The 26656-nt window shown below is 33.2% G+C and overlaps 1 protein-coding gene across 1 annotated transcript in view; it reads right to left on the reverse strand.

Annotated features, from left to right (window-relative positions):
* Window positions 1-26656, reverse strand: part of dally (division abnormally delayed protein) — an 83823-nt gene that overhangs the window by 33000 nt on the left and 24167 nt on the right. Inside the window, exon 2 of the mRNA XM_070643154.1 lies at window positions 3606-3749. Within this exon, the coding sequence (XP_070499255.1) occupies window positions 3606-3749 (144 nt within the window). The remainder of the gene's footprint in view (window positions 1-3605; window positions 3750-26656) is intronic.

Genomic DNA, 26656 nt, shown 5'->3' on the forward strand with positions numbered 1-26656 from the left:
AGGCTTTGTTTTGCTCATTTTGACTTATTTCCAATGCCTCCTAATTTAGTCAATCTCATCTTCTATTTATTGATTTTTTTATTCTGGATATATACATGCGTCAATGTGGCATGGGATGTTTGGAACAATAAAATTTCCTTTAATCGAGATATACTAGAGGATAGATGCGGCAGAATTGATAAGAATGAAGTGTTTTTTGTGGTTTAGATCAGTGATGGGCAACCTGAGAGTCGCGGGACATTAGGAGGTAGCAAACATATTTTGGAAATGCCATGAAGCGCCTGTCATGTGTGGTTTTGGTCGATGCTTACCACTAAGGTGTCCCATGGTACAAAAACGTTGGACATCCAAACATCCCATACCATATTGACGCATAGGTTGCCTACTCCTGGACTATTGGCTCAGATTGTTGAATCAATTCCAATTGTGCTTATTATTGAGGATTAGCTTTTAGATTAAACCAAAAAAATTCGAGAATTTACATTAATCTCCTATAGAATCATCACCAGACAATCGTTGAGAATTATAGAAAATCAAAATCCATTCTTACAATCCAATATAATCTTAGTCAGCCTTCATGAATGTATTGATATTCATCCATAATGAAATCCTCTTTTCACATCAATGAATAGAAATATAAATTCGCTGAGATATCCCTTTTGTTATTTTCTAACAAATCAATTACTTTATTAAAGCATTCACATTCAGCTTTTATCCATTTTTTTTGTAGAGTGTATCAATGACTTAATCAATTGAATACTTGTTTTCATCGTTAGTAAAATTACTTTACATACAATATATTCATTATTATGGGATTTCATCTATTAATATTGATGTAGGCGTTAGATTATAGATATTTCACTTGTACTCGCATCTCATTTATGAATATGTGGTCATTGTAATATTTCATATATTATAGCAAAGTATACAAACGTCAAAGGAGATTGAGTAGTGATTACGGGATATACAATAGATTGACTTTATAAAAATATAGATAATATATATACATATATGTATGAGGATAGAGTGAAATCAATCATATTATTCATGAACTTTTAATCGAACTCAATTAAATGTAAATGAAGCGTGAATTTCGGGCAGGAGCGGTCTTCTTATTCTTTATGATATGTCTGAGACATCTTCTAAGTATGTACACATATGTGCGAGTCATTGTCAATGTCATGTGAATGAGACCGAGCTAAAGGTTATGAATGGAATATTTATTTTTTTGCACTATTTACTCAGCTAATGGGCACGTTGGGGAATTTTTGTGATCTTTGTGAGGAATAAATGAAGTTTTTGTAGTCTTTGAAGCTAGTTTTCTTTCAATTTCACTGTCTTTTGATGCTTTTCGTTCATTTTTAAGAAATTTTACTGGTTTTTGGTTCATTTTTGTTCAAGATTTGTTCATTTTGGGTGAGAGTAATTCATTTGTGGTGAATTTTATTTAATTTGTGGCGAGATTTGTTCATTTTGGTGTGATTTGTTCGGTTTTGGTGAGATTTGTTCGGGTTTTAATGAGAATTGTTCGATGTATGGTGAGATTTGTTCAATTTTGGTGAGTTTATAAAGTTTTGATAATGGGTTTTGATAAGGCAAGTTTGAATTGGGTTTTGTTGAGTTCAGTTCATTAGAGGAGAGTTTAAGTTTTGTAGCGTTAGTTAATTTTTGGTGAGTTTTAGTTTTTTGTAACCTTAGTCCATTTTTGATGAGTTTTAGTTTATTTGGTGACTTTATTTCAATTATGGTGAGTCTATGTTTTTGAAAATTTAGTTCACTTGTGGTGAGTTTCAGTTTTTTGGTGACTTTAGTTCATTTATGGTGAGATTTTAATAAGTTCAAACTTCTAAATTAATTTGTGGTGAGTTTCACTTCATTTCTGTTCATTTAAATTCACAAATTACTAATTTCGCACACTTCAAGTTCAAACATCTCAAAAGCTCCTCAATCAACACTAAAACAATCACACTCTACATCTCGGTATCAATTTTTTGCAATATCAAAAGCAAGTTTGAGAATGAAAAAAAGAAAAGAAATATAAAAAAAAATATTTCTTCATTCAATTTTCATTAATTCGTATTCATTGTTGGCTGGATTGGCGATAAAGTCCAATATAATAACATTTTTCAGGGGCGAGAAAGATGTAAAAGAAGAAGTGATGAAAGAATAGCAAGAACAGAGTGCAAAAGCGAAGATAGAAAGAGAATTGAAGAGAAGAAGTAGAAAAAAATTTGAATTTAATAAAAGAAAACGAAATCAAACTAAAGTCTTGTGGCTCTGACTACATATCTTTTCATAAACAGAAGAAGAAACAAAAAAAAAAAATTTAGAAAAAAAAGTCTTAAATCCATTGCTGTATGAATATCATGTGAAGTCATCGATAAATTTATTAAAAAAGATTTTTATAAATTGGATTTTGACTAAAGCCGTTTTGCGATGATGGCAATGCCTTTTAGACAGTGTGTCCGCATATTTATTCAATGTATGATTAACTGACTAAATCCATAGAAAATAGATACTAAGCCTCATATAAATTATCACCATAATAGAAAGAAGAAATAAAGAAAATCAAATAAAGACACAGAAAGATGAGGTCAAATGTGAACAGAAATAAGAAATGGAAATGACAAAAGCTATGACCACCCAATGGACATTTGCCGCGATGTAACCAAACATCCAATTTTTTTCATTCTTATTAAAATAAATCTTACTTAATTAAGTTTCATGGAGCAATTCTCTTCGTCTTTTTTTATATATTTTTTCGAGACTGTGACTGTGATGTGAGTAAAGTAAAGAAAGATATACAGGCGTGGGTACGTAAAATGATTTATTAAGGTGCTCTTTGCTGTTCCGTTATAGGCAAAGTCGCATATAAATTTTAAGTGCACAACATAGCATCAAATGAATTTACGATTTTACTGTGGTGATAAATTTGGAGCAATTAAAATTATTCTTGTATTTAATAATATTATTAAATTGTGCCTGGACAGAAAAATGATGAATTTTAATGGACTTGAGGTTGGATTTTTATGTCTTGGCCTAAAGTAAGAGCTCATAATTGCTGTGTAATGAGTATTGAATATTGGAGAAGGTTTAAGTGAGGATTGTGCTACACTCTCTTTTATGAATTGGTAGCTCAGTACGTAGGAGTGCAGAGGGCAGTGATGCACAATGAAGGTGTTCACCCCCTTCAGCCTCTCTTACCCACGCACTTACTCTACCTCTCCGTGGTGTATTCTGGCTATGCCAAACCATCAAAATGATACGGTACTAACGGTGAAGGTTCATTGATGTTGTAAAGCCTGACAAGTCTTCTCATGAGAGTAAGAGCACTGGGTATGTATCAAGAGGACGCGGGTTCGAATCCAACTTGGGCTATATTGAGGAGAGCCTTAATTCAAGTAAGGTCACGAAAACTTAAATATCCCACAACTTTGTATTATTCAGACTGATTCAGACAACCTTTAAATTCCTATAAAATCACCTCTAAAGTCGACATTGTAGATTGATAATTTGATACCGAAAATTCCATCAACAGCCAAGAATTTGCCTTTTTCCCAAAGAGCCGACAGCCCATAAAAATATCAAATATATCACAGACTCACCTTTATAAACTTTATAAGTTGATTCCCATAAACCTTTAAGGTTTTTAAGTTGATGCTTAATTAGTCCCTCAAATGTTTTGATAGACTTTTTCAGTACGTCAACTTCAGTTTGCGATGAACAGCAATGGCCACCACAAATATCACCTGAAACGATAGAAATAAAAAAACATGTAAATTAAATTAGTTTGCCTGCTTTTTCAATGAAATCTGATATTGTTGCGATAAAAAAGAAGTTGAACAAATTTTATTTGTTTTCTTTTTCTTGACATTGTCATTAATTATTAAGATCTGCCTAATGGCATTTTAGACGTTACTTCCATCTTTTGTTGTTGTTGTTCGCACAATCTCGAGGGAAATTTTCCTTATTCATAAATTTTACAGATTTCCATTTAGATTGAATAATATTTTTCACCTAAACGTACAATATGAGGAGCTAAAGAAGCGAATCGATGTGACATATGGTTATGATAAAAGAACAAACAACGTAAAGGAACAATAAGAACGGCAAGGTTATCGCAATAAAAAGAGCATGTGGTAGGCTTTAAAAGATTAGGTCAAACCTCCATCTATCTACTATCTAATTTACCTTTTTCCTCTTCTTATTTTCTTACGATTATTCATTCATTCGTAAAGTAGTTAAAGAAAGGCAGCAAAAACTTTATGCTGGCTAATTCTATGAATGGAATGTTTTTAGCTTTCAGCAAGAGCGTTTTTCTTGGAAATTCGTATGAGAGAAATGCTTATTTACCGAGTTGTGGGAAGCTCTGATGATTTTATTAGGTTCCGATTGGTTTGTTTGGAGAAACTTATTGTAATTTATCAATTTAACACGATTTTGTATTTTTAAAAGCACACTTTGATTGAAAATTTAATATTTTTTTGGCAAATGAATATTTTTTGTAAACAATTTGAATTTGAATGAAGTGAAGTTGGCTGCATTTTGGATTTGAATGAAGTGAAGTTGGCATTGATTTGGAAATTTTCTTAATTTGAATATTTTCAGTTAAAACTTTTGAGATTTTTCCAATATTTCTCAATTTATGTGCTTCTTCAAGCCAGTAAGAAACTTTCAAACTCACAATAAACTTCAAAACTTCAATATTAACATTTCTTCGTAGTTGTTCTTTTAAAGTTCAATCGATATGCAAACTCAAAACTTTTTCAAGCTCTTTCAAAGGACAACAAACTCAAATCAATGATTATATCATAAGGATGAATCTTCTTTAATTTATCTACACACTTTTGCCCTTCCCATGATCCAAACATATATTTATTTTTCATTCAATCCCAAGAGCCTTTTTAACCTTTTTTTAACAAAATGATCTGACACATCTCTTTTTGTGCCTTAGATTGTGACCAAAAACAATTGTTCCACAACTTTCCTTCCATTCACAGACTTTCTCTTTCATTTCTCCCAAACTTCCTATTAAGGAATGTAGAAAACAATAAAAGCATTAGTGTGAGCACACATACGAGGCTATAGATGAGACATATAAGGCAGATTAGAGATGTAAAGAACGAAAGCAGCTCAGACATGAAACATAAGAATTGTAAAAAGAACAAGAAGAGCTATTTTTTGCCTGTTTTTACGCCTCATCATAGGCCTTTTTTCACATCTCAGAGCTTCTTTTCAGCATTCCTTGTTTCCATTTTCATTCATTCAAATATGTTCGGTCTAATGGAATCATGATGATGACTGGAGAAAGAGGAGGAAGTAGCAATCTACGTGAAATAAAAAAAGTTTTTTACTTCTCTCTTTCTCTCTCATCATGGAAAAGAAAAGAAACAAGCAAAAACAGCAAAAAGGCATTTTGTCAAAAGAAAATAAGAAGAATAAGAAACGTTATATTGTTTGTATGATTTATTTTCATGTTATTATGACACATAAGCGACCCAGAAGTAAGTTTGAGATGATACAAAGACTCAACGGAAAGGAAAACTATCACAAATTTCTTATGAAAAAGATGAGAATAATGCTTAATCGTTATCGTAACAAATTTCTCACGCGCGTGTAGACATTCCGATTGTATGTAAGTATTTCAGTGCGTGCATTTGACAAGATGTAAAGTATAAAAAAAAGAATATCTTTATGTACTTAAATGTGTGAAAAGAATAAGAAAAAGATTGTAATTTTTTGGAACATCATCTTCAATTATATTTTAGTATTAAGAGAAAGATTCAAGTTATTGGATGATGTTGGTCAGGTAGGTGTGCAGTTTGTCTGTCTGACTGGATGTCTACGCAACATCTATAATATGTGGATTGTGCGAATCAAAAATTGAAGTTTTGAGTGATCAAATGGTGAAATAGGGAGTGCAGAGAGTAGCTGAATCAGAAATACTAAGTCAAAGGTTCAGGTTCGAATCCCAATCATCACAAAGAACAAATTCCATGATTCTAGTGACCATATAATTGATCAATTTATTGTTAAAGTCCAAAATTATGGATCTTGTCCTACTAATAAGCCTAGTTCATTAAGATAAGGTACCCAACATTAAGCCAAGCATGAATTCCCACCAAATCCTCTCAATTTCATCCCAAAACACATCAAAAACCATCCAAAAAAGCGAAAAATTCCCATCAATTTCCATCCAAAAGATACATGGATAATTAAATATAATTTGCAATAACCACAAGCAGTGCCACACCAATCACCAATTCATGATGCGTGCGTAAATGAACAAAAAAAAATCATCACAATAATCATTATGTCGAGAATAACAGCACAGTAGGGATAATTAATTATGAAGCAAAATATCAATGAGGCATATAACTTAATGTGACAATTATTTGCACCCCAGACAGAATCGCAGACAATTTCCAATTTTCCTTCAAACTACTCTACACATACAGGCTCATTAATGTCAGTCAAAAATCATCATAAAATGCGCTAAATCATCCGATTTATGGACACTTCATACTGGCTTCCTTCTTATTTTTTTGTGATATTTTATGTCTTCACTCCTATACGCGAGTCAGCATCACGATTGACGCTAATCGAGGAAATATTAACACCATTAATATGATTTTTAACACACAAAATTAAATTAGCACGTAATAAATATCACAACTCGTTCTCGTTATTTTTATTTTATTTGTAGCAAAAAGAATCTTTTTCCTTCTTTTACCCAAAAAATCATCATTTCGTGCTCGTTTGAGTATGGCACAAGTTTTTTCAGAAAAACAGAAAAAATACAGAAATCAGATACGATGATGATGACGATTATGAAAGAAAAATACTAGAAAAGTGCAGGGGGGAATTGGGGGGTGGATCTTTGAGAATTTGGGTGCGGGGATGGTCTTGGTGCATGTGGTTGGTCTAATGATTTTGAGACAACACTGCCAATTTAACCCTGCCTCCCATTATGCCCCAGGGCAACATTCAATCTAGACAACCCGCCCCGGGGGGTCCAGTCAATATCTCATATCTCCTCTATTTGTAAGATGATTTGAGAATTTAGATCTAAGATTTGGTCTAATGGTTTCTAGACTAACTTGCCAATTTATCCCTCATTTCTCTTTTGCCCTAGCGCAATCTTCAATCTAGACCACCCGCCCCGGGGGGTCCAGTCAATTTCTCATACCTTCTCTATTTGTAAGATGTTTTGAGAATTTGGATCTTAGATTTGGTCTAATGATTTCTAGACCAACTTGCCAGCTTACCCCTTCTACCCATTATACCCTAGATCAACCTTCAACCTTGACCACCCGCCCCGGGGGTCCACCTTATTCCTCATACCTCCTCTATTTGTAAGGTGTCTAGAGAACATAAATCAATTCTCCCCCCTAACTACATCCCCGACAAAAAGGAAGAGGAAGAAGAAAATAAAAATATGGAACTAAGTTTCATAACTTTTCGTGATTAGCAATTTATTTTTGGGGTTAAATTCATTTTCTACAGATTTGTGTCGAGCAAGCTAGACATTGGAATTATAATATAAAAGAAAGAAAAAGAGTCTGTCACAATAGAGCAGCACAGAGTGTATATTGAGAAGAAAGATTAATGAGATATTTGAGGAATTTTTGTGATGAACTTCGATGAAACTTTTTTTTATTATTTTTATTGTGATTTTAAGTTTCAGAAAAGAATTTTTGAAGCCAATTCAAGTGGAGAGAAAATTAGCACATTTATCTTGTGTATTATGACTTGTTCTGTATTGTTCTGTTAAATTTATGGGGATATATATTGAGACAATAGCAAGAATATAAAGAAGAATTGACGGGATCAAAAAACTGAAATTGGAACTGATATTTTATGCAATTTTATGACATGTGCATTCGATATTGAGTCGTAAAAAATAATAAAGTCGTTGGTATTGGTCAAGCCATTGGATTCATTGAGTCGTAAAAAATATTTATCAACAGATCTATAACTGAAGTTGTTTGAAGAAATGCCAACAGTAGGCGAATTACTAGGAAATTAAAACTTTAAATGAAGTCAATTGTGGGTTCCAGATCTGATCTGGTTACTAATCGCTTTCTCATTCCATTGAATACAGGAAGTTAATGAATATTTGTAGGACAATCTATTATTTAAAGGAGGACCTTCCTACTTATTCATATACCGGTAAAATAGAAGTTTAAAAATATATATTTTTTATAGCTGCAAGATTAGCAGTGGATTTTACAAATAATTTTTACGACTACGATCAACAAAGGGCTCCCCTTTGTCTAGGCATCCAATCAACATATTCGAAATAGTCGTAAATTTAGTCAATTGTCACAATAAAATGTCATTTCCGACTAATTTTTTATAGGGCAGTGTGAAACATGACTAAATATGTTTAAATTTGTTAAGTGATTGATGGCATTGACTAATTTTAGAATTTACAATTAGATGTGATGGAATCATAAAGTGTTTAATTTAAATGTAAGCTGACCCGAGTCTAAGAGGTCTTTAAATGATTGACTTTGTAGATGGTAAAAGATCTTGTGAATTAGTCAGTCAGAACTCATGGAAGAAAGCTGTAGATTGAGACAGATTAAGCTCAATCGGATGTAAGAAATGGATCAAAACTGATCTGTGCAACCAGCGAAGTCAGTTTGTAAGTAAGTATAGACTGACCCGCAGGGCAAACGGTGAAAATTGTCACATAATTTTGCGACAGGCTTGGTGTGACTTTAGCCTCGGGTCACATACATTCTTACTGTAACCATGTTCTTATGTGGAATTTAGCTTACAACAAAATGCTTTCCATCTGACTCTATTGTTGGTTCTGTTGTGTTAACCTGTGTTTTAAGCTGACATTTGACATCTATTCGGCTTCTAGATAGACTCACGGTGGCCATCGGGGTCAGATGTTTAGTCTTTTTTACGTCGTGTGCCCGAGTGGACAACTTAACAAATATTCTAGTAAGTAACAAGACCTACGGTTTACCATTGACATTTTCTCCGGAAAGATCCATAAAATAAGTCATTAGTCTACCATAGGTCTGCTTATTAACTGGACATTATGTCATGTTGTCCACTCGACGTGCTTTTCAGGTGAATTAACAATTTTAGAGAAAGTCTCTTAAAGTCAAATGCAGAGAAAGATTGTCAGATCTGTCATATTACTGCGAGAATGTTGGTTCGATTCCTAACCAAATTCTCGAATTTGCAATACTACTTGTAGTAATAAACCGACCCTAACTGGCAAAAGAGACCGCTTTTAGATAACGCAGAGTTATTTCTATATCATGTAAGCATGCTCTTTGCCTGTTAGGGCAACGATTCTAAACAAAATCTTGAATTTTCCATTTCCATGACCTTGTGTCTCTATTTAGCATACCATAAAAATCAACTCGTAAATTCCTAAAAAAATAAAAAACAATTCAATATCAAACTTATTCAAATTCCACTTATCTCTCATACCAAATCACAAAGAAATTATGCAATATTCCCATAAAAATCTTTTATAGCATGTAAATCTCAATTACTGCAATCATTCAAATATCACAATCGACAGAGAAATGAAAATTCCTCCACTTTAAACGATTTTTTCTTCCTCCTTCATGCTCGTTTTGTTTGATTTTGATGCTAAAATGGAATGAGTCAAGTGAAATGAAATCAGAAAATGAAAAATCATCGAAATGCTTTCTTCCTTCCTCAATTTTCTTTCTCTCTTTTTCTGATACACAACCTATTGCTATTTTTTCATATTTTTTCATCTTTTCATTTTCTTCTTGATTTGAATAATGGATGTATTTGATCTTAAAGATGGAACGGCAAGAAAAATATTGAGAAACGAGAAAAAATCGAAAAAAGAGAAATGGAGCAGACACATTTTATGTGTATAAATATGTTGGGATGGGGAGGAGGTTGTGGATGGTGAAGACAGCACAGAAATGAATTGAGGCAACAACAATAAAAATAACAATAATGTGACATGGAAAGAGAAAAGAGCTTTTTTTTCTAGGAGAAACAAAAATAAATTTTTCTAGGATGGGGATTGTTTGTAAGTGATGTCTGGGATAATTTAAAGATAGTCAATCAGTTGAAAAAAGCTCTGAGCAGAGCTCAAATTCTTCTTGTTTTTGTCATATTTTGTATAATATGTTTAGTTAACTTTACTTGACTTTACAGACATTTCGAACTTTAGTGTCTATATTCCACATTAATCTATCTAAAGGGTATACTAAGCCTTGTCAATCCGCTAAGGAAACGACGTTCTGGAGTTCCAAAAACTACATGGCGTAGAGCAATTACGAAAGAATGTCAGCTTAACGTCGTGCGGACAGAGAATTTCTACAAACTAAAAGACAGAGCCAACAACAGATTACGATGGAAAGTCATTTGATGCAATCTAAATAGGAACGCGTATTCAGGGAGAAGGTTTGGCGGAACTAATAGCACAAATTATTGGCTAGGGTTTCGTTACGTCGTCTTATTAACTATAAGATGCGAATTGTCCTGAAGGCACCGAAAATGCGATTTTAAACCTCATTGTATCGCTCAAGTATAAAGAATGTAGACAGCATGAATCTATCAAATGATACAGTCTATCAAAGCGGCTTCTCAGCCTTACTGCTGAAATTCTGCTCTACTTTCTAGTAGCCATCCGAAGCTGCAACCCACATTTCCCTTACCACAATGTCCATTAAACAAAATCTCTCAAAGACATTTACAGCTATGTATGCAACAAGATATGTAAATCTCTCAAAACCCCAAAACAGACATCAAAGCCCCAATTTGACAATCACCATCATCCCCAAAACAACCCCAAAAAATTTGAAGAACCAAAGAATAAGACATGAATGTGAGTGGAAGAATAATGAAGGCAAGAATTCAATCATTGTATAACGAATTTTTTTCTGGAGGGTAAATTTTGAGTCTCTCAGATTCAACGAGTTTTTTTGTCTCTTCAAAGACTAATGAAATTGTCATTGTATATAGCAATACATTACATTATGGATGAATATTTCATAGAGTTGCAAGCGATTGTTGACTTATTTCTTTTTTTTCTGTGTGTATTTGAAAGAATTTATAGAACAAAAAGGAATATGAAGGAGAAAAAAAAGCCATAATTTATGTGTATCGCCAGGAGGTAAGCAAGCACAGCTTATCATAAACTCAATTTTTTTGCTTTTTTCGCTTTCAACTTCTCCATGTGTACCATCTCTGACGTTTTTCGCAGCAATTTATATGTATATATGATATATCTCCCATTAAAAATCTCAAACATGCAGTACAAGTACCTCCAAGTATTTATAGAACAATGAATATGAATATGAAGAGGATCCCAAGGTTCCTTAACGTAAAAATATCTCTACAAACATGAATTTCGCTCATTTGTTTTCCTGCAAAAATTTTTCATTCTTTTTTTTCCGAATCATCTCGATTTATCTCCATCGTTTTTTGTTTCTTCTTCTTTCTTCTGCTTTATTTCCTATTACTGTGAAGTATAAGAATCAATAAATTACATAGCAAGAGAAACGAAATTCCTATGTGATTTATATGAGACTTTACTGATATGTATATTCATTCTCTATCCACTTTCTCTTACCATCATTTTCGTCTCTACGAAGGATGAAGCAGCAGCAGCAGCAGCAGCAGCTAGATCAGGGTTGCCCAATCTGCATCTCGTGACACACTAGTGTGGTTAGGGTTCCCGATGCCAAGATCTCGACTCTTCCCGAGACCTACCGAGTCTTCCCGAGACCTACCGAGTCTTCCCGAGACCTCCCGAGTCTTCCCGAGACCTTCCGAGTCTTCCCGAGACCTCCCGAGTCTTCCCGAGACCTCCCGAGTCTTCCCGAGAAATCTTTCGAGACCTCCCGAGTCTTCCCGAGTCTTCCTCGAGAACCGAGGTAGTCTTCCATCTTGATGACTGGATTCTCAGTATTTTGTCGAGAATCGTAGTCAATTTTGGCATTGAAAATGCCGGAATCTGAGGAAAGCCATTGATCACAATTGAACTGTACGACCAGCATAGTAAGTAATCATGTGTGCACCTTCAATCATGACTTTCCACCAAGGTGTACCGTATCCCAAAAAAGCTTAGACACCACTGAACTAGATGAAAGTCGAAAGCAAATAGAGTAGATTCTTTTTTTTTGCGTTGATGGATTCCATCTTAGTGATTTTCTCTTTTCCTTCCGTTTTGTTCTCATTCTTTAGAATTATTAGAGTATTATTCAATGTGAGAAGACGGAAATGTGTTTGAATAACTCGAAAATATATTTTTATGGATATTCCTTTTGCATAGAGAAATATTAGTTTGAATTAGAGAATGATTGATGATTGAATGAGAGGTTATTGATTCTAATTTGGAACTGATAGTTTGTCATGTTGTATGCATTTTCCTCTAATAACAGAATCGATGCTCTAGAAGAGTTAGGAATTGAGATACGTAAGCATGAATCAAAAGTGATCCATGAGCACTCAGTTATGGGACTTGAACCTGACTCCATTTCGGGAAATCGACTCAAGTTGACTTTCTATACAAAATCCTGAATCCCTATCCTTGCATCTCTACCATCTTAAACATTAAACCCATCAAGCATCCTCAAAATTAAAAAGATTTGTCAAAAAACTCCAAAACCACTTCTTATTACAAATACTGCATGACATAAGCAATGATAATCCCATTTCAAGAATGAAGCAAGCAAAAAAAAAATAAAATCTCCAATCACAAAATTAAGCTGCATTGGTCAATTAAGTAATAAATTCAGACAGATGTTCATCCATTTAGAAAAATTCACTAACCGTAATCTCTGTGTGAATATGCTGAATTAGCTAAAAACTTTATTTTTAAGAAGGAAGAAGTAAGAAGTATTGAACTCAAATTGAAGTAGTTCAGTGGTTGGAAGCCTTTTTTGGAGTATGGTACACTTAGATCAGTGGTGGGCAACCTTTATTTTGGGCGGAACACCTTGGTGGTAATCTTTAACTGTCCCAACACGGCATATGGCTTAATGGCATTTTAGAATATATGATGGTACACTAATGTACCGCGACTCACAGGTTGCCCATTACTATTCTTAGATACTCAATAGCCTTTGCGGAATTACTCAGCATCTTTAAGACTAGATGTCAGATACCCAGGTTGACCATCACTGACTTAGATACTCAATTACTCAGCATCTTAGAGCCACATGGAACGAAATTGTCCACCACTGAACTAGTTAGATTCCACTAACTAATTTAATTTATGCTTAATCAGCTAAGCTTTAATGAATCAGCAAAACTTTTATAATTGAGAACAAGCCCGCAGAATTAGAAATTATTCTTAATAAGCAAGAAACTTGATCCTTTCCACAACTTCTCCATAACTCATTGTAAATGATAATAAACACAGCACAAACTTCCATGAATGCAAAAAACCTCAAGTACCGATTATCCCAAGCATAAAAGAATTATCATCACTTGAACATACTTAAATTCTCAAAAAGGGTACGACCCAATAAGTTACAATCCCTCTTTTGAAACTTATTAGCTCATTAAAATTGTAATTTCTGTTTCCATTTCACATCAAAAGTTTCAATGTCTTTTTTTTGTCTCATCCTTATAAATGAATTTGCAAGGAAGCGCTTGGAGAGCAATAAGAGATGGTAGAAAAAAAATATAAAATCGATATGGGAGCAAGGAGACTTCAAGTGACGACCCAAAAAAAAAGCTCCATCAGAATTATAACTTTTTTTCTTAAAAAAAGGAGGAAATAGAAGAAAATGTGAAAAGAAGCTTGTTAAATTTCCCTTTAATACTTTTTTTTTACTCTTCAACAATTCTTTGTTCTACAATAAAAAATATACACACACAATGGCATTAGTTAAAGGATAAAAGGAGTCAGGGGTGATGAATGTTTAGATTTTTTGAAGGGCTTATTTAAAGTGCTTATTCAATGACGGATATCAGAGTTGTTGGATAGGTGAATTTTAAGAGATTCTTGGGTCCAAATGGAGCAGGCTGCGATTAGTTGACCTTATGTTTGGTTAGAAACTTGACATTTGTTTGCAACTTACAATGATATATATGGTTATAGACATAAACTCGACAAGTTGCAGCCAAAACAGGTGAAGGCTCTGTCATGAAAGGTTATTGTCGAAATCTTAATACCTAGCCACAATTAGTGTGTTGCGTATACACAAACCAGTTGTGACCCTGGGAGAACCCGGGTCGTTAAATGTTATGCCGACATCTTTAACTAGACTTACGTCACTGAACCCGGGTTTCAATCTGCTGCTAGGTCAGCAATTTTCAAGACACTATCTAACTAGACACTGGCTTAGATTAGACATAATTTAGCTTTAGTAGAAAATTTGTTAATAACGCCTTCCCAGAAGACAGATGACGTAAAAGTGGCTGAAAATTGAGTCTCAGGCCAGTGTAAATCTGTGCTAAGTCCGAATTCGGTGAAATTTGACTATTCGACAGAATCAAGTAGTTCGTTCATCGGATTTTTGGTCATGTCTACGCCATGTACATTCCGGTTCTGAATACTATCTGCCTGCTCCCACCAGGAAGTTCCACGTGCTAAAAAAACAAGAGAAATGTCCCTAAATAATCTTTACATCCCATACCCAAGCTTACAATTTTCAATCTTCACTCCTTAAATCCTTAATATTATACCAAATCCTCCCAAATTTCCCATTTGTTCACCACCCCTGCACCACAGCAGCAGCAGTTTTAGAAAGTCTCATGGTAAATAATTCTAAGAGAGGAGATAACAGCATGATGTAGATATTTTTTTCTAGAGGTTGGAGAAAGAAGCTAGCAAAATATAAAAAAATCTTCTTTTGTTTTCCTTCCATACTTTTGAGCTTATCTCTTCAGTTCTTTTTTTACAATATTTTTCCATCTTCATGTTTCCTATTCCCACTACTTCTTATTCTCACTTCCCGCATTCTCATTCTCCGCACTCCAATATTATATTCTAAGGCGCGCATTTTATTATTATTATTGCCGTACATCCGAGGATGCAGCAAAAAAAAGGAGGAAGAAAAACACATTGTCATAAAAAGGCACAGAGAATGTTTTGATAAGAGTGTTATGAACAATGTGAAATAAGAGGAAAATATGAAAATATTCCTTCATGGTTCACATCATGCTGTGGGTGTGAAAAATACTCTCATTCACAAAGCTTTTTTTTGGTATAAATAAAAGCTTCTTGCTATCAACGCTGTTTTCCATATAAAGACAAAAATAGAAATAGAAAATAATAAAATGCAAGTCAAAATAGAAATCCTAGGTACAGGAGGAGCTTACAGTGTTGTTTGTGATCTTATTAAATAGAATGTCAAGGCAGGAGGGATGGAAAAGTTATTTATTGTATGAATCCATAAAATTCAGTATTGCGTCAGCAAAATGAAATAGTTTCTATGCAGCACCAATAAAATACAGTAGCTGTTCAGACCTTAAGATCCATAGCTGCGCGTCATATTAGTTTCATGGCTATTAAATGAGGATTCACTAGATCTCCTGCTTAAACCTAAACCTACAGTTTATGGCGGGATCCGAACCACTTCTTTGATGACATTACTGTCTGGAGCCTTGAAAGGGCTCGTGGTAGACCAAAGAACTCTAGGAAGGAAGCTGTCGATAGAGACAGTATTGCCCTTGGCAATTGAAAAGCGGAAGCCGGCGATAGAATCAACTTTAAGTGACATATGAGGGAGGCGTAAGTAAATTCTTGAAAATGAGGCTATGAGCCACGTTTCCACTACATATGATTCGAAAAAGAACCGTAAAAAATTTCCCATGTCGAGTCTCGAACCAACGACCGCTAGATCAGTTGAATGGCGCAATAATTATGTACCGAAATACTAAACCATTCCGCCACCGAGACACTTCAACTCACTTTAACCAGTACCAATATAAATTAGTAATTCCAGACACAACATTTAATCAGACCACTCAATTCAGTTCCAATTCATAAATTTACAGACCATAAACCAATCATTTGACTCGATTCAAAAATCAATACGGAAAGAAATTCACATGGCATAGGCATTAATTCGATAAAATTATCGACAGTATTTTTTATTCTCATCACTCGGTCAGACGATAGCAATCGAAATGTCTTAATCGTAAATAATGGGTCATTGAAAAAGCATTAAATATGAAAGGAAAGTAATACGGTTAATAATAAAAAACATCAATTTATTGGCTCATATTTATGTAAATAAATTCATTCGGGGAATTAGTGTCAATTTGTGTTTACAAAACACACAGCGAGTCGTATTGATAAAAATTTTATCGCTCGATACCACTTGAGTTGTATTTCCATTAGACTTTATACTTACTATTAAAACTGATTTCAAAATAGCTAGTCAACACAATTTATTTAGAAGTACTCATACTGGCGTTAACAGAACATTGTTCTCAATAAAATGTGCTAAAAAGGCATAACATTATACACAAAATCACTTGCTAAAAAGGTCGATGTCAAGATTCCTTCTCTTATTATTCGTTTTCATTTTCATTCTCGAGAGGCAATCTAATTGAGCTTGTAAGCAGCAACGATAAGAATAACAAGAATAACATCATACGACGAATGAACAGTAGACACGGCATCCCTCAAACTCACTGTAATTTACATTCAAATTAAGACGCAGTCAATTGCTATGTGAGTTAAACTTATTAAAAAAGAGTTTTGTCTAAGTTTTTTGTTGTTTTTTTCTCATTTTATTAACAAGTGCAGGCAATTTTTGTAAGACGCAAGTAGGGGGTAATTAGATGATGTGGAGATGGAAGTGATTTTGTGTGGATTTAGAGGCAATTTTGAAGAAAATTTGTGAATGTTTACATTTTTTGGTGAAGAAAGTGGTGAAAATGTTGAATTTCTTTGTTGTGAGGTGGAAATGTTGAGAATGGTGAAATCTTTTGTTGACAAATTCAAAACAAAAGTCAAAGTTCACTAAAATCAATTCCCAAAAGTCAATTTCCCCCTTTTAGCAACAAACATCACATCGCAAGCAAGTGTATTAAGCAGAAAGAAGGTTTGTGTGAAAAAATAATAATAAAAATGAACAGCATCAGCAGTATGTCGGGGTTAAAGTCAATTCGTTCTTCATATATACAAAAATGTTCAAGTTCTCTCATACAAAAAAACAGCAGTAGATAACAGAGTTTAGTACCAGTCAACAGCGGGAGTATTGGTGAGAAAGAAGATATGAGAACACGCAGTAATTATCGATGAAATTGAACAGCTGTTGTCAGAGGAAGCTAAATATTTAATTATTCTGGATTCACAAGGCGCAAAAAGGTTGAAATAAAAGTTGTTGCTTAGCACAAATTACAGAAATTGCACGAAACTGGTTGATTGTTGCAGCAATAAAAAAAAACTTGTTTTTACCCATATACCTTTTAAGTTCCAACTGAATCACATTGTGCACTTAATTTACATTAAATCAGTTTTGTCCGAGAGTCGAGAGAAACATATGCAATAACCTTGGGGAGGTACTAAGGGAAATGGAACGAGAGATTGTATTGGAAAAAATAAATGTCGCCAATTTGTCTCCAACAGTAATCAAAACTTCCATCATATTGTGTACATATGTACTCAATGCTGGAAAAATTTCGGAGATATTTTTTATTTATTTTTCACGGTGAAATAAAAATTTATTTTGTGGGGAAAAAATGTTTACAAATAAATTTAATGCCTCGCTTACATATATCCCAAACGTGTTATTCACAGAATTGTGTGGAGATGGTCGGGAAAAATGTTGGATAATTTTTGTGGTGAGCTGTTTATTTAAGGCAGTTAACTCGTTTTTGAGTAAAATTTTGAGAATTTTTTTGTTGAATTTTCAAAGAATTTAATTCAAATAATTTTTGCAATTCATTGTTTGAAAGGATTAGACATCTGTTTGATAAGTGATTGATTAAAGCTTCTAATATAGATTGTGTTACTGTCTAGAATGATGATTTGATGCATAATTCATTGGATTTAGAAAAGGAAATGGAAAATTTCAAAATATTTTGATCAAAACTTGAAAAACATTCGAAATTTTGGCATTTAAATTTCAAAAATTCGTTAAAAAGAAGAAATATTTTGAACAAATTTTGAAAAACATTTGAAAGTTCAAAATTTGAATTTCAAAAATCCGTTAAAAAGAAGAAATAATTTGAACAAATTTTCGAAAATTCATTTGAAATTCAAATTTTAAATCTCAAAAATCCGTTAACCAAAACTTTTCAATGTCATTCATAAAATCCCATTCCAACTGGATCCAGATGACAAAAAATTAAACAAACAAGAACGCTTTATCTCCAAAAAAACACTCAAATTCCATCCACAACCTCTATAATATACTACACATGTTCTCAAACGGGTGAAAATGAAAAACAACCAAAAGGAACAAAAGTGCTTAAAGCAAGTCTGGATATCACGTCATCCTCGATTTAAAAGAAAAGAAAAACAGAAAAAGATATCAAAGGCAGTAAATTTTCCAAATGAACCATCCACGTTTTTTCTGTGTATTTTGACTGAATATACTTTTATGGCTCTTGTAGGTCATTTATTTTAATGATATTACCAACACCGCACTGCAAGATGAAATATAAATATTTTTATATGACACACAAGAATCACTCAACTTTTAACTCCGTAGTCGTGTCGGGTTGAGGTTGATACATTATATACATGTCTGAATAAATACACAGATTAGCACCCAACGTACGTTATAGGCTTTATATTCTCATTCTCGATTGTGGCAGTTTGAGCAATAAAAAAATGGCAATAGAACCTCGAGAAATGAATTTATTAAAATGACATGATAATCACTTTGTGAGGTAGGAACAAACAAACACAAAAAAACCAGCTTTCAATGTTCATTGACTTCTTGATTCCATTCCATCCAAAAAAAAAACTGTCATTCTTATAATAAAAAATATTTTTTTTTCATCTTCATGTGATGTGACAAGCAGGGAAAGGAATTAAGAACAAAGAAGAAAATGGAAAAAAAAGAATTTTAAACGACAAGACACTAACCAAACAATTTAAGCACGGTTGGATAAACATCGACCGATCTATTAATTAATTCCTACACACACCACAATTATAATAATGCCGGCAACCACATGAAAATGAGCAACCACACCGGGTAGAGATCAAAATTTTAAGATTTCAACATTCTTTCATGCTGTATAGCCTACAACATTATGTATTTAGATCTCTCATGCCTTCTCCTTCTATGTTGTATGTCATGCATATATATATTTATTACAGACAAATCCGTGATTGTTGTTGTTGTATTTCAAATGAAAGTCGCATGCATGTTGTAAATCGGAAGCCATAAAACTACCATTTAGCATTTTATTTTCGGGCCCTCGAGAGACAAAGAATGAAGCTAGTAAATTCATTTACATATAATTAGTGCGGCTCATATCTGTTTACGTACGGAGAAATTTCACATGCTTTCATTGTGATACAAAATTTTTTTGTTGTGTCATTTTTTGCGTTCAGCATTTTTACCGCGTTTTTTTGTTGTGGAAAAACATACATAATTACATGGAATATTTACATGGTTGTAATGGGCTACTTGGATGTATGACTAGAATAATGTTTTGGGGGCTCATCATATGTAGATCTCCGTGTGAAAGTGACAGCAAAGTGGCTTCCATTTTATGTCAAAAAATGCCTCACGTAGCCCTGATGGAGTCGTGAGGTGCTTTTTTCATTTGTTTCACTCGGGTTCGGACCAGATTGTAGCTTTGCTAGACGAATAAGATGAAAGCTTTCAAACTATACTCTACAACCTCCTAAGGTGTTACTCAGAGACACGTTGTCAAAAATTTGGCAAATTTTCAAAGTCAATGACACAATCGCTATATTCTGAGGTCAAGGTCAAAGGATTCTGAGCGACACAATACGGTGAACAGCATTTTTCACCTTAAAAATGGTCGAAATCAGCCTTAGGTGACATTAGAGCAATTCGCGGATTGCCGGAGGATTTGACTTAAGAATGCCCTAGTGAACACATAGTACTATTGGGTGATTGCCGATCACTTATTTTGTCAAAATGGCTTTAAAGTCTATGTAAATCAACATACATAACCCTAGCATGAATAGAGAATTCTCTTAAGAGTGGAGTTATCTAAGAACATGTTATAACTAAATGTACTTGAGGGAAACGGCTGCTCACTATTCTGACCTTAGGCAAGATTTGGTAAAATCCTTTTCAGGACGGCATAAGCCAAAATTATAGTTCGAATTCAACCTGAATTTTGTATTAAGTCGGGTCGACTCGCTTCGACCTGATGTGTACCTTCCGGATCCTAACCTACACCATCTACTAGAATATGCTAAACCCTTGAATATCTCGAGTTTCCAGCCATAGACCTTGCCTGAGTCACGATCAAATATAATTTCAAAGTATTTATAATTGTTCACACAAAGTGATCTAATAATTATTTCAAGTGACTTATACACCTTATTAAGTGAAATTTCAAGAAAAAAGAAACACACTTGCTAGTCATTTAACAAGAATTTTCATACGTCAATCTCCCCCACCGCACACCTTATCCCAAAGATATTCAATTTATCTTTTTTATTTTTTTGTTTATTTCGTGTATGACAGATAAAATAACACAAAAAGTAAGGAGAAAAGCTGAATATTTGTTTATTTTCAACTGAAAAAAGTGCTAACCTGAAATTCATCGGAATCAGAATATATTTTGCGAATTGAATACTTAAAAATACTGACACTAAAGGAAGTGAAAAGAAGAAATGAAAAATAATTTTGACTCGAGTGGGGAATTCGATGACAAGTAAAAGGTATAAAGAAGTCAAGTATATATGATTTAAATATTATGAGCGCAAAATAACTTCCTTAATAATTTCTAAGCTCAATTTTTATTTACTTAGTGAATTCTTAATAGCTGGATAAACATTGTCGATTTAAAATATTCAGCACTTCTTTAATATTTGAGTATTTTAATTCGCACCATATTTTTAATGACTTTTTGAGTATCAATTTCAGTTTCCGTTTATTTTTATTCAAATGTAAAGAGAACTAACTTTTTATTTCAATATAGCCAATGGACAATTTGATTCTCTTAATTTTTAATGATCCTTAAACACATTATGAGAACTTCGAGACGCCTCAATTTAATGATTATATAAATATAGAAGCTATTAATATCTATGAAACAAATATTAACTCGATTATATTGAATTTTATTCAAATTTTGAGGCATGTGGAGAGTTATGGGAATTTTTTATTGCCTTTTTGAAGACTGGATACAGTTTTTGTCAGTTCTTGGTGACTCATTTGATATAGAATCATTGATTCTATGCATTTTGTTCACAAAAATTAACATTTTGTTTTTTCGAAATTTTAAAATTGATTTTCGAAAGTGAAAAGTAAGATTTTCGAAAGTGAAAAGCTATATTGTCGAAAGTGAAAAGTTGTATTTTCGAAAATGAAAAATTATATTTTCGAAAGTGAAAAGCTTTAATTTCGAAAGTGAAAAATTGTATTTTCAAAAGTAAAAAGCTATATTTTCGAAATTAAAAAGCTATATTTTCGAAAGTGAAAAGCTATAATTTCGAATGTGAAAATTTGAATTTTCGAAAGTGAAAAGCTATATTTTAGAAAGTAGAAAGCTTAATTTTCGAAAGTACAAAACTATATTTTCGAAAGTGCAAAACTTAATTTTCGAAAGTGAAAAGCTATATTTTCGAAAGTGAAAAATCATTCATTTTCGAAAATAAATCAAAAGAAATATTAATTATAAAAGCAATATTATCCACAATCCACAAGCTTATATAATCACATCTTTAATTACAACCTATTTACCACAAAACTAGTAATCTTAAGCACAATTCAGACACCAAGCAACAAAACCCAAAGAAGCCCTCTAACATCGACAAAACTCAGTCTCAAGACAAACCGTTTATGTCATTGCCCACAGCTCAAAATATAACAAAATGAAAATGACACAAAATGACTTTGCAATTTTAAACATAGGCAGTTACCCCGGACTGATGAATTGAGTAGTAAAATTTCCAGAATGATTAAAATGTAAAAATTTCACATTACATTCTCAAATTTCATTTCAATTATGTTTTAACTCGTTGGTTAATTAATAGAATTGAACAAAAGAAGCCAAAGAAAGACTTTCTCGGATTTTCATGCTGAACGGTTTTTCCTTCTCTTTCACATTTTTTGTGACAACTCATCGTGGTATTATAGCACTTTTTTGCCAATTCTAGTGAAAAATTGTCATCCTTTTCTGTGGCCGTTCTCAAACATTTTTATTATTTTGAACTTTTCAGTCGTTTCATTCGAGGAAAAATGTTTGTGACAAAATAATGAATCAGTTTTCAGAATCAGAAGAAGTTTATAAAAATAAAATAAAAAATGTATCGAAAATCACGGAAAAAGTAAACCCGAAACACACAAGAATTGAATGATGAATCACGTGATAGCTCAGGTTTCTATTTTGGATTGTTATTGTGAATTTAAGACTGTAAGTCAACATTGGGAGTTGTTGTCATATCAGGAAGATAGCAGACCAGGACAATTTGTTAAAGAACAGACTGAGTCCTGTAGATTCTAAATTTAACTTGGGTTTTCACTTTTTAAGGTAAATTTATCCATATTTCATGAAATCCAGCTTTAGACTAGAGTCAAGTAAACGTGAGACTGAATTTGACCATTTGTGGACATCCGTATTTATGTCTTGAAAGATGGTGAAGCAATATGCCTGATCAGGTCGAAGTCAGGGGAAAACCTGATCGAGGACCGAATCAGTTCTGACGTGCAAATCCGTTTGTCACTGTATTTTGTCACAATTGGGCATATGGGAAAGATAAATGGAACCATCTAGTAACTGGTTCCTTCCGATCATTTAAACAAGACTAAATTTTTAGACAATAAACTACAATTTTAAGTAGGATTCGAACTTCTCATTATAGTATCGTTCTGAATTTTCGTCTTTATTGACACTATATGAGCCTCATCTACCCTAGCTCCAAGAGTTAATGTTAAGTAAGCTTATGGCAATAATGAATTCATAAAGATTAGGTTAAGGCTAATTCTGACGGGAAGCCATGAATCACAGTTGATCTGTACGGCTAGCTGAATCAGTAAGCAAGTAAAGCTAATTCTATTAATATCCAAACATAGGTCAATAATCAATCAAAGTTATGAAAAACCTAATGTCATCCAGCGCTAATTAAGCAGCCTATCAAGCACTTCAATAAAAATGATGAACTTCTCGGCCACAAAAGCACTCAAAGAATTAAGTTTAACAGGAAAAATATAAAAATTTAATATTCATAAAACGTACTAGCAAATCGCATTTCAATAGATTCAATTTTTACGTTCCCTTGACGTTATGTGACGTTGTCAATGCACACATAAATTGTATAAAATTTATGATTTGCGAATCAGCTATGTGACTAGCACGCGTGTACAAGAGTGTATTAGAAGCATGAAGGAAAAAATATATATATTTAATATATCAGTTATTTCACTCATGATTGATTAAATTGATTTCATAACATTCTACTTCAAACGCCACATGATCCATCTCCATCGTCTTTTGATATCGGCAGCAAAAAAAAGAAGCAGAAAAAATAATAATTTTTTTCACAAACATAAAAAAATAATTTTTTTTCCCACTGAAACGAGACGCAGTGGAAGTAAAGAAGAGAATCAAGCAAAAAAAAGATCGGGGGAGGAAGAAGAAAACCATCTGTGACAAAAAAAAATTGTTATCGAATGTGTAAATAATGATACATTCGCTCATATTCATTGTCGTGTATAGATATGTGAATAAATATGTGTATCTACATCTATTATGGTAGATTCATTGCAAATGTTTTCGATTATTATTTTTATGATGATCCACGTAGTGAAGGTAGCGAGAATGAAGAGATTGGATGAGATAGAGAGGAGGATATATTCAGGAATAATGGCTTATATTTAGTGAGGGACGTGAGGAATCAGGGAATTCTAAAGATATGGCTTAGGACGAGACACAAATTGAAAATTGATGGTCGGTATGATCTTATGCTTATTCTTAGTCTTGTTATTATCCCTAACAGCACACCATGTTCGCTAGGGCATCGCTATATTACAGACTGATAACGACTATTGCTGCATTAGTCAGCTGCATTAGTTACATTCAAGGCAGACTATACCCTAGAGCAGCGTTGAACTTGAACAAGTTGTTTGATATATCAAGATTACCATCTGTGTATTAATGCTACAGCGCGACACAGTTAAACCACATATTTTACATATTTAGAGCATCACACACCTAAACTTAAACTGCTATAACTCTTTCCATTACAGCCAAAGAGCATGCTCTCGAGAGCTGGCTCGCCTTAAATATACTAGACGAGCATGATCGTGAGCATTGCTCTCAGCTTACTCTGGTTTTGAGAGCACGCTCTTTGTCTGCTTGGGTCTTATGTATGACCTTCCTTAAGATAAAGCCTGAGGATAATCGAATATCCAATTAGAAACTAGATATAAACATAGACATTAGGTATGATGGTGAAATTAAGAATTAATCTCAAAAATCACATTCTGAGGACGAAATGTAGAGCCAGGAAAGTAACAGAAGTGACCAAAAATTCAATTTCTCACTAAGCATCATTCCTAAACAAACCCCAAAGGAATCAACTAAATCCCCAAGAGACTTTTTATCAAATAATAGTTCTATTCTACATTTATTTACACATAGTGTCCTATGTGCGGTGCTAAATTATGTCATAATAATAAATATCGATTAACAAAAATACAATATATACAATTTGGCAAAGTTTGGTATGCTGACATCACATCCATATGTCTGTACATTTCCATCTCACTCACACACTCGTTTATTTGCCATTTGTTTTAGCTCTTTTATTTTTTGGTTTTTCTTTCTCGACTGCGACAGCAAACTGCAAACCAACAATGTTGCACGATACATCGTGTCCGCGAAACACATATATGGACATACTGGCTGTGTACTTTTTTGACTTAAAATGAATTTCATTTAAAGTCCGAAAATTGCATTTTAAAATGAGACAAAAAATGCAATTAAAATCAATAGTTGTTGTCAATTTTAAGCACAGCCTGCTTGTGTGCTGTGTGTTGCTTTATTTAGGCCACTTGTGATCGACGATTAGCACTGATGCTGAACAGCAAAAATGAAGATTAATATTTATTTTGTCGATATGAACATAAATTTTGTCTTTTTGTTGCCGTGCCATATGAGCAAAACTAACTCTTGCTGTCTGTGTATTCAGCGATGCCAATTAAAGAAGTTTAGTGAGCTCACAAAATGGGCTCATAAAAATCGCGTAAAAATCAGCAATGTCGCAAATATGGGAAGGAAAAAAAAATGAAGTCGCGCTGATTATTAATATGCATACACAGTGGATGAGAAATAGAGAAATGAGAAGTCTAAAGTTTTTTATTATTTTATTCAACGATGATTTTTATATTTTTTTTTAGCTGTTGGTTTTAATAAACATATACACATTGGTAGGCACTCGCGCGGATCTCAATCCATTTAAGGCATTTTCCAGTTTCAATATGTTAATTCTATCTACTTCTCTCTCACTTTTATTTTTTATTTCTCTTATTCTGCTTTATTTTATTTCACAGAGTTTTATTTTTAAATATTTTTACTTCATCTATACGATCATCCTGCTGATGTGTGTGAAATAGTTTATGCCGAAAATAAAGGGAATGAATTCTGAATGTTTAAATAGTGTGAAAGTGAAATTATTATTTTTATGGGAATTTTTTTAAAGGTTAATTAAAATTTCTCGAATTTTAATATGAAATTTTAAGATATTGTCGCTTTAATGCTCTCATCTCAGATACTAGACATCTGTTGGACATCAAATCTACAATGAATAGTTTAATTAAAGATTTCTTACGGATTTAATTCAATAACAATGATGTTTATTCTTCAGAGATTAGAAACAGACTAAATGTTTACATAAAGGGGACTAACAACTTTAAAAGGGGAAATAAACTAATTGAAGTTGCAAATACAATTTGAATATTAAACGACGGTTAGAATATTCTCAACGACATTACTCTAAAATTGAACTTAATTCTGCAACCCAAGATAATCAATATTGTAAACTGAATTGGGTATAGGAAACATATGTTTGATATTTAACTGATTTGCCAGTTTTTAACAAATCATGAGTTTGAATCTCAATTAAACGTCTTCACTTATTACGTTATTCACTTATTATTCTGATTCTGAGCATTTAATTCTGTAACGTAATAAGTTAACAATTCCTTAGTCATCAAATATGATCAGAATCCGATTAATATATTATAATTACTTGTTATAGAGTTAAGATTTTAATTACAGTTCAGGTTACATCCTCAATGTACCACAAGGGAAATTAACAAGGCAATTAACAAGCTATAAACTAGGCATTTGTAGAGTTCGTCATAAAATTACTGAACGCTCGACTAATCCACATTCCATTCCTTTTGGGTAGGGCATGTGGAGAAGCTCAGAAGTGGAAGAAATCCAGAACAAGACCAGCATTACATGAGTAAAATTCTTAATTCGACTAGCAACTGTCACCAAGTCAGCATGACTCTATTCTCATTTTTTATTACCACCTAGCGCCATCCGGAAAAAATATCACGTAATA

Source organism: Chironomus tepperi, unplaced genomic scaffold (assembly GCF_022539635.2).
Source record: "Chironomus tepperi strain 1889 unplaced genomic scaffold, CSIRO-AGI_Ctep_v1 contig_309, whole genome shotgun sequence".
Taxonomy (NCBI): domain Eukaryota; kingdom Metazoa; phylum Arthropoda; class Insecta; order Diptera; family Chironomidae; genus Chironomus; species Chironomus tepperi.